This window comes from Puma concolor, unplaced genomic scaffold (genome assembly GCF_028749965.1).
Source record: "Puma concolor isolate L17-30 unplaced genomic scaffold, mPumCon1.1.hap2 unalloc_scaffold_31, whole genome shotgun sequence".
Taxonomy (NCBI): domain Eukaryota; kingdom Metazoa; phylum Chordata; class Mammalia; order Carnivora; family Felidae; genus Puma; species Puma concolor.
Genome location: NW_028240238.1, coordinates 331,134 through 346,241, shown reverse-complemented (window position 1 = coordinate 346,241; position 15,108 = coordinate 331,134). Strand labels below are relative to the sequence as shown.

Sequence of the window (15,108 nt, the reverse complement as noted above, 5' to 3'; positions counted from 1 at the left end):
CTGCCAAGTAAAGGTAGTAATTCAACTTACCTCATGGGGGATGAATTGTAAGAGCAAATGAGATGATGGAAAAGTTTAAAACTATCCCTGAAACATGGTAAGCAGAGAAAATATGTTAACTTGTTATCATCGTCTTCCTGTTGGAGAATTTATTAGATTATGTTTTTGGAATCCATTCAGCTTCAGTTTTTGTTTTTGGCACTGACCTATTGGGTGAATATGATTCTTATATTAGGGTCAGCTATATTTTTGTGAACCTTGAAAGTGGTCAGGCTATTGAATAGCATCGATTGTGTTCTCTATTGCGTTCTACAATGGTGTGAATGTTACAGGCTGTGCTCCAAGGGAACTTTATAATTAGTAATGAGTCCCCAGACAATCGCCCCCCCCCCCCACCCCGCCCTCGCCGCTTCACAGTCTTGCAGGCTTAGAGACTAAGAAAGCCTAGCTAAGTTTCAGAGGCCTTATTTGCCCATAAGAGTTGACCCTGGATTGGTCTCAGGCTTCCAGCCTGGACAGCTCTTGCAGTGAAAGTTGACTTCCCTGGTCATCAGGTAGAATCTCCATTAGCTGTCAATTCTGAGTAACAACCTTTAAGAACCAAACTAAACCTTTGGGTTGCTGACCTCTCCCTAACATGCTCTGGTATCCCTTGTACACGATCAAAATGTTGTAGCTGTACTTTGCCTTAAGGGGAATTGTATTGTCTATAAGGGACATGGGCCAGTTTCTGCCAATAAACTGTCCAAGCGCATTCTCTCCCTCCCCCTCCCCCTCCCCCTCCCCCTCTCTCCAAAGCATTGTTCATTGTATCTGGTGGGATTTTGTTTCCGGGGAGTAGACACTGGCCTTGTTTCTAATATGAAGTATCAGCTATAGTCCATGGTCTCTATTCCAGAACTCACACTGACCTCTACCTAATGCCTTACTGTCTAGTCATCTGATTTTGAACATTGTTGTTTCCATAGTTTTAACTTCCTGTGTCATTATTCCTTAGTTCCTATCTCTTAAGATGATAGCGTTTTTGAACCACACAGTCGTTAACTTCATATGTATTTTTTCACACATAGGTATGATTAAAAACTGAAGTGTGAGATGAGAAAACTTCTAGGAAAATGCTTTTATTTTCTGCTTTTATAAATAAAAAGAATGTCTAGTTATTGGGTGCTATCATTGGATACAGCTAGTTTTAGAACAAGGAAAATTCTGAATTGATCTTGTTAACTTTATTGATTTTTTAAATGTTTATTTTTGAGAGAGTAAGCAGGGGAGAGGCAGAGAGAGGGGGACAGAGGATCTGAAGTGTGCTCTGGTGCTTACAGCAGAGACCCCGGTATGGGGCTTGAACTCATGAAGCATGGGATCATGACCTAAGCTGAAGTCAGACGCTTAACTGACTGAGCCATCCAGGCGCCCTCTTTTTTTTTTTTTTTTTTCCAATCCTTATTCACTTTATTTCAGAAAGTGGTAAAATAGCTGTGGAATACAGACCCTGTGAAGAGATCACAGATGCCAGTACTGAAGACGAGCTACAGGATTTAATTCAAGTATGTGGAGATTAAAGTTCAGGGGTGACATAGCCACTGTAGCCATAATGTAAAGCAACCAGCAGAATTTGGAAGACTTTGGCATTAGCTCTATCATCCTTTGGGAAATGTGAAACTCAGAAACTGCTTTTGACTGCAGGGGATTTCTGGGGCTTTTCCTCAAGTCCTGACCCTTGGCTCTGACCCCTTATTTGAAGTTTGGAGAGCAAATTTCATCAGAGCACTCCCACAGTTGTGGACATAGGAGAGGACACAAGCCTTTTAGAGCTCCCCTCAAACAGAATCTCAAGGATTTGGGAACAGAGTAACTATGGCCTTAAATGTGATTATACTACAGCGTTTGAAACCATTATGCCATTCAAATAGGATGTGTCACCCAGATGTAGGCATCTCATATATATCTTGCATGAATATCTTGCTGAAGAACTTTTCTGTAAATCACTCACATGGATGCCCTGAATTAGGGATTAAGTTGCCAAAATAATTTCTAAAAGAAAATACTAATGTGCCACATACAGAATGTTAAAAAAAAAAAAAAAAAAAAAAAAAGCAAAAATGTGTTTCATGTCATTGAGAGCTTAATTTGGGGCTAGATTTGTGAATTTTTTTTTTTTTAGATTTTTTTTTTAATGTTTATTTATTTTTGAGAGTGAGAAAGAGCGTGAGCTGGGGAGGGGCAGAGAGAGAGGGAGACGCAGAATCTGAAGCAGGCTCCAGGCTCGGAGCTGTCAGCACAGAGCCCGATGCGGGGCTCCAACCCATGAACCACGAGATTATGACCCTCTCTGCCACTCCTCCACTCGCACTCTATGTCTCTGTCTCTTGCTCTCTCCAAAATAAACATTTAAAAAAATTTTTTTAAAACAACAATAAGCATTTATTCCTCAAAAAACATCTTTTTTAATGTTTATTTTGAAGAGAGAACAAGAGAGAGAGAGTACAAGCAGGGGAGGGGCAGAGAGGGAGACATAGGATCTGAAGCAGGCTCCAGGCTCTGAGCTGTCAGCACAGAGCCCAATGCGGGGCCGAAGCCATGAATGGTGAGACCATGACCTGAGCCAAAGTCAGACGCTCAACCAACTGAGCCACCCAGGCGCCCCATTCCTCCAAAGGGACGGGGGGAGTGGTGGCCTTTGCAGGGTGGAGGGAGGCCTGGGCCCCAAGTGATTCTGGGAAAAGGGCCCGCTCTGGTGGTGCAGAGCCCATCTCCAGGGAGCTAATAAAGGTGGCGTAAATAAAGATATCAATAAATAAAGGGTGGGACGTAGGCGGGGGAGGGGCGCGCACTTGCTAACAGTGCATGCGCGCATCAGGGGGCTGCCATAATGGTTTGGCTCCCGCTCAGTTCCCAGCGCCAGTACCCCACTCGCCTGGGTCGCTGCGCCCCGGAGCCTCCGCAAGTCATGTCCCGGCTGCGCCTGTTGGCCCCACTGCTTGTCCTTATGTGGCAACCGTTGTGGCTGCTGGTCCAGGCAGCTCAGCCTCCAGAGTGGGCCCTGGACCCTGCCCAGCTGACCTCCGACCCCCTGGAGGCGGCTGAGCCCTGGTCGTCGCGCTCCTCTGATCCCCCACCCGAATCGCCCCAGGCACTTACACCCCAGCTGGGCTGGGGGGCTTTAATTACCTGGGGTCCTCTGCTCCAGCCCAGATGTTGGCCCCACCTAAGGATTTGAAGGAGACTTTGGTTCCATTCGTGAACACACATTCCGTTGGAGGACTACCCCCATTCAGATGAGGATCTGAATGACCAGCTAACCCAGCATCAAAGGCTCCCAGAGGTGGTTCCAATGCCAGGTTGGGATTATTTAATGTTTCCCAGGGTTACAGGTAAGCCTTTAGATGTGGAACTTACCACAACTCCAGGGCCTGAGAAAGGTGTTGCACCTTCTATAGCCCAGCAAGAGGCCCCACCTCAGCCTCTTGAACATACTGAGGAAGCAGAACTTTCTCTAACCCAGCAAGAGACCTCGGGTAAGCCTCCAGAGGAGGTTGAGCCTTCAAGTGAGCGGGAGACCCCAGGTCAGCATTCCGAGCCTCCTGGGGTGATTGATCCTTCTCTAAGGCAGCAGGAGACCCCAGCTCAGCCTTCAGTGCCTCGTGAGGAAGCTAAGCCTTCTCTAAGCAAACAGGAACCCCCAGCTCAGCTTCCAGACCCTTTTGGAGAAGCTGAACTTTCTCCAACCCAGGAGGAGGTCTCAGCTCAGCTTGCAGAGCTCCTTAATGAGGCAGAATCTTCAACCCAGCAGGAGACTCCAGCTCAGTCTCCAGGGGAGATAGAATCTTCTGCAACCCTGCAAGAGCAACCAGCTCAGCCTCCAGAGCGGCCTTCCAGGGAGGTGGAACCTTCTCCAACCCAGCAGGAGCACCCAGCTCAACCTCTATGGCATCATAAGATGACAGTTTCACCTCCAGGTCACTACCGTGATCAACATTTAAACCTGCCCAATGTCAGTTTGAAACCTCCAGATGTGCAGCTTACCATGACTGCAGAACCCACTACAGAGGTGGGACCTTCTCCAGTTCAGCACGAGACTAGAGCTCAGCCCTCAGTGCCTCTTAATGTGGAACCTTTTGAAACCCAGCATGAAGCCCCAACTCTGCCTCCACAGTCCCCTGAGGTTGAATCTTTGCCAGTTCAACAGGAGACTCCAACGCAATCTCCAGAATCTACCACACAGGAGAAACTTCCAACACAGCAGGAGACCCCAGTTCAGTATCCAGAATATCCTGGCGAAGTTGAACCTTCTCCAACCCAGCAGGAGGTCCCACATCAGCATCCAGCGCCCCCTGAAAATGTTGAATCTTCTCCAGTCCAGCACGAAGTCTCAACTCCACCCGAAGATTTTCCTGAGGAAATTGAACTTTCTCCAAGCCAGCAGGAGAGCTCAGCTCTGCCTCAAGTGCCTGTTGCAAGTAGAGAACCTTCTCCAATCCAGCAAGAGGTCCCAGCTCAGCAACCAAAGCCCAATGAGGGGGTCGAGTCTTTTCCAGTTCAGTATGAGCATCCAGCTCAGCCTCCAGGGTCCTCTACAGATGTTGTAGCTCAGTCTCCAGTACAGCATGAGGTGACATTCTCACCTCCAGGTCCAGGTGAAGCTCAGCATCCAGTGTTGCCTAATATCACAGTTAAACCTGTGGATCTGAGGATTTTCATAAGTCCCCAGGCAACTAAGGAGGTTGAACATCTTCCAGTGCAGCAGGATGTCCCTGCTCAATCTCCTATTCCCCCTGAGCAAGTTGAATTTTCTCCAGCTCAGTCCAAGCGTCTTTCCCAGTCTCCAGAGTCCCCTGAAGATGAGTCTTCTCCAGGCCAACAAGAGGTCCTAGCTCAGACTCCAGACCCCCGTAAGGCTGTGGAACCTGATTCAGGCCAACAGGAGGCCCCAGCTCAGTCTGTAGTCCCCCAGCTGGCCCCAGCTGTATCTCCTGAGCCCCCTAAGGAGGTAGAACCTTCTCCCACACCACAGGAGGCCCCAGCTCAGCTTTCAGAGCCTCCTGATAGGTAGAACCATCTCCAGTTCAGCAGGAAGTCCCAGCTCAGCCTTCAGAGCCCCCTAATGAGGCAGAATCTTCTCCAACCCCGCAGGAGGCCCTGGTTCAGTCTCCTGTCCCCCAGCAGGCCCCAGCTGTATCTCCTGAGCCCCCTAAGGAGGTAGAACCTTCTCCCACACTGCAGGAGGCCCCAGCTCAGCCTTCAGAGCCCCCTAATGAGGCAGAGTCTCCAACCCAGCAGGTGGCCCCAGCTCAGTTTCCAGTCCTCCAGGAGTCCCCAGCTATATCCCCTGAGCCCCCTAAGGAGGTGGAACCTTCTCCCACACCTCAGGAGGCCCCAGTTCAGCCTTCAGAGCCCGGTAATGAGGCAGAAACTTTTCCAACTCAGCAGGAAGCCCCAGTTGTATCCCCTGAGCCCCCTAAGGAGGTAGAACCTTCCACACAGCAGGAGGCCCCACCTCAGCCTTCAGAGCCTCCTGAGAAGGTGGAACCATCTCCAGTCCAGCAGGAAACCCTATCTCTACCTCTCGAGCCACTTAAGGAGATAGAACCTTCTCTAACACAACAGGAGGTACAAGCTCAGCCTTCAGAGGCCCCTGAGAAGGTAGAACCATCTCCAATTCTTCAGCAGTCTCCAACTCAACCTCCGGAGCCCTCTAAGGAGGCAGAAACTCCTCCAGCCCAGCAGGAGGCCCCCGTTCAGCCTCCAGAGCCACCCGAGGAGGTTGTAGCACAACCTCCAGTCCGTAATGAGGTGACAGTTCCACCTCTAGGACAAGAGCAAGCTCAGCATCCAAACTTGCCCAATGTTACTATTCAGCCTGCTGACCTGGAGCTTACTGCAACTCCAGAACCTACTGTGGAGGCTGAGCATTCTACAATCATGCAGCAGACTATAGCTCCTCCAGAGGACACTGCGGTGACACCTCCACATCCAGAGCAGGTCCAGGCTCAGCATCCAAATTTGACTGAAGCCAGAGTTCAGCCTTTAGACCCAGAACTGACCATAACTCCAGAACCCACTACAGAGGTTGAAACTTCAACCACGCAAGAGATCCCAGGTCACCCTTCAGGGCCACCTAAGGAGGTTGTGGTTCAGCCTCCACTGTTTCGGGAGGTGACAGTTCCAACTCCAGGTCTGCAAGCTCGTCATCCATTGTCACCTAATGTAACAGTTCAGCCTTTGGACCTAGAGCTTACCATAACTCCAGAACCCACTATGGAGGTTAAAGCTTCTACAGCCCTGAAGAAAACTACAGCTCCTCCAAAGGACCTTGAGTAACATTTGCACATCTAGAGCAGGTTCAGGTTCAGCCTTCAACCTTGAATAAGGCCAAAACTCAACAGACCCCAGACCAGCCTCCAGAGCCGCCTAAGGAACTTGTAGCTCAACCTCCAGTATATCAAGAGGCAGCAGTTCCAACACCAGATCAGGATCAAGCTCAGCGTCTGTGGTTGCCGAATGTAACAGTTCAGCCTTTGGACTTGGTGCTTACCGTAACTACAGAACCCACTACGGATGTTAAACATCCCTCAGCCCTGCAGCAGACTACCGCTCCTCCAGAGGACCTTGAGGTGACATTTCCACATTCAGAGCACATTCAGCATCCAACCTTAACTAAAGTCACAGTTAAACCTTTGGACCCAGGGCTTCCCATAACTCCAGAATCCACTACGGAGACTGAACCTTCTCTAACCATGCAAGAGACCCCAACCCAGCCTCCAGAGCCACCTAAGGAGGTTGTTCCGTATCCATCCCAACAGGAAGTGACAGTTCCTACTCCAAGTAAGGATCAAGGTCAGCAACCAACATTGCCCAGTGTCACAGCTCATCATGTGGACTTGGGGCTTACCATAACTCCAGAACCTACTACAGAGGCTGAACATTCTACACCCATGAAGGAGACTACAGCTCCTCCTCCAAAGGACCGTGAGGTGACACTAGCACATCCAGAGCAGGTTCAGAGTCAGCATCCAAACCTGACTGAAGTCACAGTTCCACCTATGGACCTGGAACTTACTGTAACTGCAGGATCCAGTGTGGAGACTGAACCTTCTCCAACCATGCGAGACACCCCAACTCAGCCTCCAGAGCCACCTAAGGAGGTTGTAGTTCAATATCCATTCGAGCAGGAAGTGACAGTTCCAACTCCAAGTAAGGATCAAGGTCAGCATCCAGCATCACCCATCATCCCATTTCGTCATGTGGAGCTTACTATAACTCCAGAACCTATTACAGAGGCTGAACATTTGACAACCCTGAAGAAGACTACAGCTCCTCCCCCAAAGGACCTTGAGGTGACACTTGCACATCCAGAACAGGTTCAGAGTCAACATCGAAACCTGACTGAAGTCACGGTTCCACCTATGGACCTAGAAATTCCTGTAAGTCAGCAACCAGAGTCATTTGAGACAGGTTTTCCTCCAACAACTCAACATTCTGTGGTGCATTTTGTAAACTATACCTCAGAAAAGGCATACACAACTTTAACTTGGCAACCAGAACAGAATGCCGCCACAGACCTCAAAATATGTGAGCGCTGTACCTGCAAAGATGAGACACTGTCGTGTGTTGGTCTCAGCCTACAGCAGAGGCTCCGCAGAGTGCCCGAGCCGGAGCCCGACACCTACAACGGCACCTTCACCATCTTGTAAGAATCGCCTTTACTTGTTCGTTCTCTGCCTCCTGCTTGACATGGCCGTCTCTTCCTCAATGTCGTCCTGGGCCTTCCTCATCTCCCCAACCACGTTGACTGACTTTCTGTTTTTACCTTTTCTTTGTCAACTATCCCTTATCTTCATTTTCCTTTTTACTACTGTTCGCCCTTCTCCAATCTTTTACTTGTAATTGTCCTTATTCTTTTTCCTTATCCAATTTTTAGCCCCATTATTTCATTCCTTAACCTCTACTCTCCCATTTTTGCTCCATCCTCTATAATAGGATACAACAGAGTAGTGAAGAGTAGAGATTCTGGAACTAGATTGCCTGCGTTTGGGCCGAGGTCTGTCATCTATTAGCTTTGTGACTCAGTTTCCTTTTCTGTGAAATGGAAATTATGATAGCTACCATCTCATGGGATTATTGTGAGATCTAGATGAGGTAATACATATGAAGCACTTGGATCAGTGCCTGGCAAAATATGAGTGTTAGCTGTTATTATTTTGATTCCCCAGACCTCATCTTTGACCCCCGGCCTTCCACATACAGTACTCGGTTTGGGCCCAACCCAAGAGTAAGTACGATGGGCGCCACACTAGGATGAAATCGTCTTCAGAACATGAAATGACAGGTGGGAAGAAAGGAAATGGTCATAAAAAGGGAGGTGGCATGTAATTAAGTACTAAAAGAGGTACCATGGGTGTTGGAATTCAGCAGACTCTGTACTCAGTGGAGTATGGAGGTCAGGGAGAGCTGCATGGATAAGCTAACACTTTAGCTGAGACTTAAAGAGTGGCTCTGATGTGTTAAATAGAGAAAAAAATGGGTATAAGTCTAGGCAAAGGCATGGCTGCAGGAATGATCAGGAATTAAGAATTAGGTTAGGGGTGCCTGGGTGGCTCAGTCGGTTGAGCGTCCGACTTCAGCCCAGGTCACGATCTCACAGTTCGTGAGTTCGAGCCCCACGTCAGGCTCTGGGCTGACGGCTCAGAGCCTGGAGCCTGCTTCCGATTCTGTGTCTCCCTCTCTCTCTGCCCCTCCCCCATTCATGCTCTGTCTCTCTCTGTCTCAAAAATAAATAAACATTAAAAAAAAAAAAAGAATTAGGTTAAGCAGTTAAAGATCCAATTACGAGAAACCTTGACTATCAGCTAGAGAGGTTTGAACGTTACATTCTGAGTTACAGAGGGCCATTGAAAGTTTTCAAGCATGAGATACAGACCATTGAAACGAGGATTATTTTCAGTTCCCCATATAGGGCGATCTGGAGAGGAGAGCTTGATCCAGCGAGACCAGATAGAATGTTCTAACAAAACCTAGGGGTAAAGTAACAAGGGGCCGAATCAGAGTTGCTGAAAAGAGTAGAAAGAAAAGCCTTGAGAGCACTGCAAAGGAGGAAGTGACAAGATAGACTAACTGATGACAGTCGCGGGTGGGGTGTGCACGGGAAAGAGAAAACTCAGATATTACTCTGAAACTTCTGTCCCAGAAAAGGAGAATGATGGAAGTTGAGGCATCTTTTACCAGGGAACATAGGAGCAACCAGAAGGCTTCAGGTTGACTGGAAATGTCCACCAGGCACAGGGGCAGATGGGTATCTGTTTTGAATTTATTCCTGACTCCCCTGAAAAAAATGTGTATATAAACTGACCAGGTAAGCTGTTGTTGAGGGAAGAGGACAAAACTACAGGTAAAGGTTCAAAGTCATACGCAGGGTTAGCGGTTGAAACTGAACCTCAGGCATTTAATAGCTTCTTTTAAACATGTGTAATTCATGGATACATGAGTTATCATGGATACTTTTTTTTGTTTTTAATGTCACAGGTATAGAGGATAAAACGTGAAAATCCCACCCCACCCTCCCTACCACTCATAAGATAACTCCTGTCACCTTTTTGATGTGTGTCCTTCCTTCCCATCTCTTTCCTTTGCATTTTTTCCTAATTTCCTAATGAGGGGATACTTTTTAATTCCTTGCCCAGTGATTTGTTGCTTTTCCCTATGCAATATGTCTAAGAAATCTTTCCATGTTAGTTATTCTAATTTCTAATTTCCCTTATCCTTCTAACACCTAGAGAGGTTTCAGTAGAGGGCTTCTTTACATTTGTTTGCTGATAATGGTAAATTTTTTACCATTTTTTTCGTTGGATTATTATTTTCTCATTGATTTGTGGAAGGAACCATTTTAGGCACATAAGTGATTTGGGGGAAAATAATACTTACCTCCAGAGTAATGAACAGGCGTTATCTACCCAAGGAATGGAACAAATAGGACGTTCAGGTTCTAAGGAGCTGCCTTGTTTGTGCCAGTGGCCCCACGCTAGCTCTTTATTAATTGCACCACCTGGGATGCTGATAGCTGTGGAAAGTAGAAAGTTGGCATTTACTGCATTTGAATATTCCCCACAAGGTTGCCAGTGATTCTCTTATTTATTCCGTTCATTCCTTTCCTACCTGTTCAAGGATCTGAACTGTGTTTCTTCACAGAAATTTCCAATACATTGATGAAAATGTATGGAAGGGATACCGTTGGGCTGAGAAACTGTGAGTATATTCTCTCCAAATATGAATACAAAAAAAAAAAACAAAAAAAAAACAAAAACTAACTGCATTCTAAGGTCCTTCTTGGTCCAGAACTTTGAAGTCAGTAGCTCTGAGGAAAGGTGTTTCCCCTTCCATATCCCAACTCAACCTCTACCGATTGCAATTCTGTGTTAATTTTTTTTTAACGTTTATTTATTTTTGAAACAGAGAGAGACAGAGCATGAACGGGGGAGGGTCAGAGAGAGGGAGACACAGAATCTGAAACAGGCTCCAGGCTCTGAGCTGTCGGCACAGAGCCCGACGCAGGGCTCGAACTCACGGACCGCGAGATCATGACCTGAGCTGAAGTCGGCCGCTTAACCGACTGAGCCACCCAGGCGCCCCTCAAGTTTTCTAATTTATTCAACGACCATTTCTGCTGCTCATAGACTGAGTTTTTTACTAATGATAATACTTTTCATTCATATAATCTTGAGTTGGTTCTTTTTATTAGATGTACTGTTTACCTCTATCTGAGGATATATTAATGATGCTATTCTAAATTTTTTATAGTGTTTATTTTTGAGAGAGAGAGAGAGAGAGAGTGAGAGACAGAGTGCAAGTTGGGGAGGGGCAGAGAGAGAGGGAGATACAGAATCTGAAGCAGGCTCCAGGCTCTGAGCTTCAGCACAGAGCCCAGTGCAGGGCTTGAACCCATGGACTGCAACCTGAGCCGAAGTCGGATGCTTAACCGACTGAGCCACGCAGGTGCCCCATTAATGTTGGTATTCTCAAATCCTTTTGTGTTTTCTCTGTTAACTGTGTCATTGACTATAAGCTGTTATATTTGTTTTTTATTTTCTGTCCTGAATGGAATTGGCTTTCTCACTCCACATGGTCATTCCTGAGTGCAATTTATCTTTGTAGTTGAGATTTGACTTGCTTCTGTTTTCTGGTCCTAAGGAAGAGGTGAAATGAACCACGGGGCTTGTTATTGGTGACAGGTCCCCCTGAGAGTTAAAGAAGAGGTGGGAGGTGACTTCTAATGGCTAGTCAGAGTGTAGACCCTTCCTCCAGGGTTCTGGGACCCTGCCCCCTTCTAACACCAATGGCTCCTGCCTGGAAGAAAACACCCTTTGCTGCCAGATCCCAGGAGGAAGGATGTGGGGTTGATGTGCTGTCCTTGGTCCTACTGCAGTATCCCAGCTAATCACCCTGTAGGTGGCTCCAAGGCATTTCTGGTGGGGAGTGTTTGTAGAGCTACTCCCTTGGCTTTGAGCTAAGGTTGTGGATTTTCTAATTGTATCTTTTCTAATCATTCTTAGGGACTTTGGTGGAGTTTGGAGTTTGGTAGAGACCTGGCATGTTTCAATCTGCCAGCTTGAAATAGCACAACCTCTTAGGAAGGCAATTTTGTACCCCTGTTAAATCCTGGAGAAACTTAGGCAAATGTGTACTAGGATATAAACAGAAAAATGTTCAAAGCAGCACTGTTTATAATAACTAAAAATTAGAAAAATCTAGTATCCACCAACAGTAGAAAGAACAAATAGCGTTACACGGGTATTTACTCTATACATATTAAACTGAGCATTTATGTTATGTGCATTTTATGCACATTTTTAGTTCTCACAGATACTTTTTGGTTGGGGAAAAAAATTAGATGGCTTTACTCGTAGCACTGATATGGTTATAAATAGGGCTTCCACAATAAAATTTGGGAAAAGAGAGGAGGAAGTGGCAGTTCTGTCCATGTTTTTGCCACTCAGGGCTGGATTCTAACAGAGATTTTGTGATCCAGAGAGTAGGCATTAAATGTACATTTTGGTGTGAAGAGTGGATAGGGGTGTGTGTGTGTGTGTGTGTGTGTGTGTGTGTGTGTGAGAGAGAGAGAGAGAGAGAGACAAAGGAGTATGTGAGAAGAAAATATTTGAATCAAACAGCAGAGGTCGCCATCCCTACATTAAATAAGAATTAGTGTATTTGGTGGCACCATTACCCAGGTTTCTCTCACATCTAGCGGTCCTGTGTAGCAAATAGTTGTAGTTATTTTGCATTTTGACCCAGAAATGACCTTTTCATTTTGCAGAATTCTCAGTGAAAATTATCTGACCGAATTACATAAAGACACATTTGAAGGCCTGCTATCCCTCCAGTATTTGTAAGTTAATCAGTTCATCATTTATTATGAGTTTTTAGTTATATTATTTATTAAAAAATACAGGGTTCAAATTAGATAATTGCAACAATTTCTTCTAACAGTAGAATTCTGTAACTCTCTCTATTAAATTGTATAACTCTGTAAGTCTGTGGGGACCCAGCCCATCTCTAGCATTAAATACCTCCTATGCGTTTTCAACTTTTTAATTTTATAGACAAGATCTAGGAAAAAGCCCTTCAGTTGTAGAGGAAAAGGGGTAATGAGGTCTGAGCAATTATGGACACCCATATGAACCTTGTTATGTAAGTGTTCATATACCATCTGCCTTTATTTATATTTATTATTTATGGCCCATGGATCAAATCCTGTGTATGGTCTGTCTTGATACAACCTATGAGTTCAGAATGATTTTCATGTTCTTAAAGGGCTGTAAAAGAGAAAAGAAGAGAGAGAAACAGAGAATATGTGACAGAGACCGTATATGGCCTGCAAAGCCTAAAATATTTACTGTGTGGCCTTTACAGAAAAGGTTTGAAAAAGTTGGCTTAGTAAAATGAGAGGAATTGAAGTTAACCTCAAATTGTCACCTACAAGACAAGAAAATATAGAACACTTACATTAATTTGAATGCCATTAACCCAGAATTTTTAAATAATTTAATCTAAATGAAATATTTAAATATGAAATATTTAAGCAGGTGAATTATGTAAGCAGTATTACCAAGTACATATTAAATTATCAAGAGAACAGATTAGGGATTTCAGTGTGGGAAATTTTATTAGTTTATTTTTTTATTATTATTTTTTATGTAATTTATTGTTAAGTTAGCTAACATACAGTGTGCTCTTGGCTTCAGGAGCAGATTCCTGTGATCGGTGTGGAAATGCTTATGCCACCATAAAAATAGATGTTTAAAATGATGGTTAAGGGGTTGGGGCTCCTGGGTGGCTCAGTTGGTTGGGTGTCTGACTTTGACTCAGGTCGTGATCTCACAGTTTGTGGGTTCGAGCCCCGTGTCGGGCTCTGTGCTGACAGCTCAGAGCCCGGAGCCTGTTTCAGATTCTGTCTCCCTCTCTCTCTGCCCCTCCCCCACTCATGCTCTGTCTCTGTCTCTCTCAAAAATAAATAAACATTAAAAAAAAGATGGCTAAAGGGCATGTGGCTGTCTCAGTCATTAGAGTCTGCAACTCTTGATCTCGAGGTTGTAGGTTAGAGCCCCATGTTAGGTATAGAGATTACTTAAAAAAAATGAAATCTTTAAAAATATAATGATGGTTAAGTGGTATAGTTAGAAATGTTTACACTAAACAAACATCAGAAATGCCTCTAACTTTGCTAATTACAGAATAAACATCTCTCCAGCCTCATTGTCAAGGAAGAAATGTTTGCATATATCTCTGTACATTAGACATACAGAGATACTAATGTTCTTTGCTATGGAGGTTCAGTGTTTATTCTTTGCCCATGCCATCCAAAGCTGTGTATTTCATTAATCCTTTTTTTAAAAATTTTTTAATGTTTATTTATTTTTGAGAGAGAGAGAGAGAGAGAGAGAGAGAGAGAGAGACAGAGTATGAGCAGGGTAGGCACAGAGAGAGAGGGAGACACAGAATCCGAAGCGGGCTTCAGTCTCTGAGCTGTTGGCCCAGAACCCGATGCGGGGCTCGAATTCATGAACAGTGAGATCATGACCTGAACCGAACGAAGTCAGATGCTCAATCGACTAAGCCATCCAGGCGCCCCTCATTAATCCTTATTAATGATGTGCTTTAGAAAATAGATTCTTCTTGCAAATGTAGAAGGCTTAAGGGTAGTGAGTAAAAGGAATCTCATATGACACTAAAAATAGTCCTTCAAATTATCAAACCTTCCAAGTCTTAGGGGACAACCACTTTGTATTGGTCTTCTTGGCTACCTCTGCCATCTGGGCTCCAAACGTTACAAACACAGTTTGGAGAAAAACAAAAGAGACAAACTGCGCAATGGATTGGGCCTTTCATTATTTCTACTATGAGGTACTTTGTAAGCCAATTATTTCATGTTAGGTGAAGTGTTCTCATTCATTCATTCAAAAAAAAATGTGAATCAAAACCTAAAAAAGAATGTGACAGGCCCTATGCCCAGTACCATAGGCACGCAGATGGTTAAGACAGGCTTCCCACCCTTGTAGGAACTCATGATTTCACAGGGAAAATAAACAGAAGCTTAAACCATAACGCATAAGCACTAAATGGATGATGAAGCACTGACAGAGTGCAGAAGCGGGAGCCACAAAGTCATAAAACCACATTTCTTTTCAGTCATTTTGCTCCTTCTACTCACTACCCAGCTGTTAATTTATTTTATAAATATTTGAGTTTGTTCTTTGTCCATGCATCAGTTTTAAACACAGTAGACAACGCAGATGAGCAAGACTAGTCCATACTTTCATGGAGTTTATGCCCAGAGGAAATGGAATGCCAGAATAACTATATTAAGAAGAAATTGGGGCACCTGACCGGCTGAGTCAGTAGAGCATGCGACTCTTGATCTCAGGGTCGTGAGTTCAAGCCCCAGGTTGGGCGTGGAGTCTACTTTAAAAAATTCAAAGAAGGAGAAGAAGGAGGAGGAGGAGAGGGGGAGGGGAAGAAATGGATTTGGGCAATGAGAAGTATAAGTTGTTTTTGGAACATAGAAGAGGGGGGAAGACTTCAAGTTGGATCAGGGAAGTTACTAGAGAAATGCTG

At 45.1% G+C, this 15,108-nt stretch overlaps 1 protein-coding gene across 1 annotated transcript in view; it reads left to right on the top strand.

The window, feature by feature from the left end:
* Window positions 1-3,261: 3,261 nt before the first annotated feature.
* The window catches only part of LOC147571290 (uncharacterized), a 46,713-nt gene continuing 34,866 nt past the window's right edge, over window positions 3,262-15,108 (top strand). Inside the window, 4 exon segments of the mRNA XM_086696456.1 lie at window positions 3,262-4,966; window positions 5,050-6,316; window positions 6,319-7,690; window positions 8,248-8,272. Coding sequence (XP_086552582.1) covers window positions 3,335-4,966; window positions 5,050-6,316; window positions 6,319-7,690; window positions 8,248-8,272 — 4,296 coding nt within the window. The 5' untranslated portion in view covers window positions 3,262-3,334.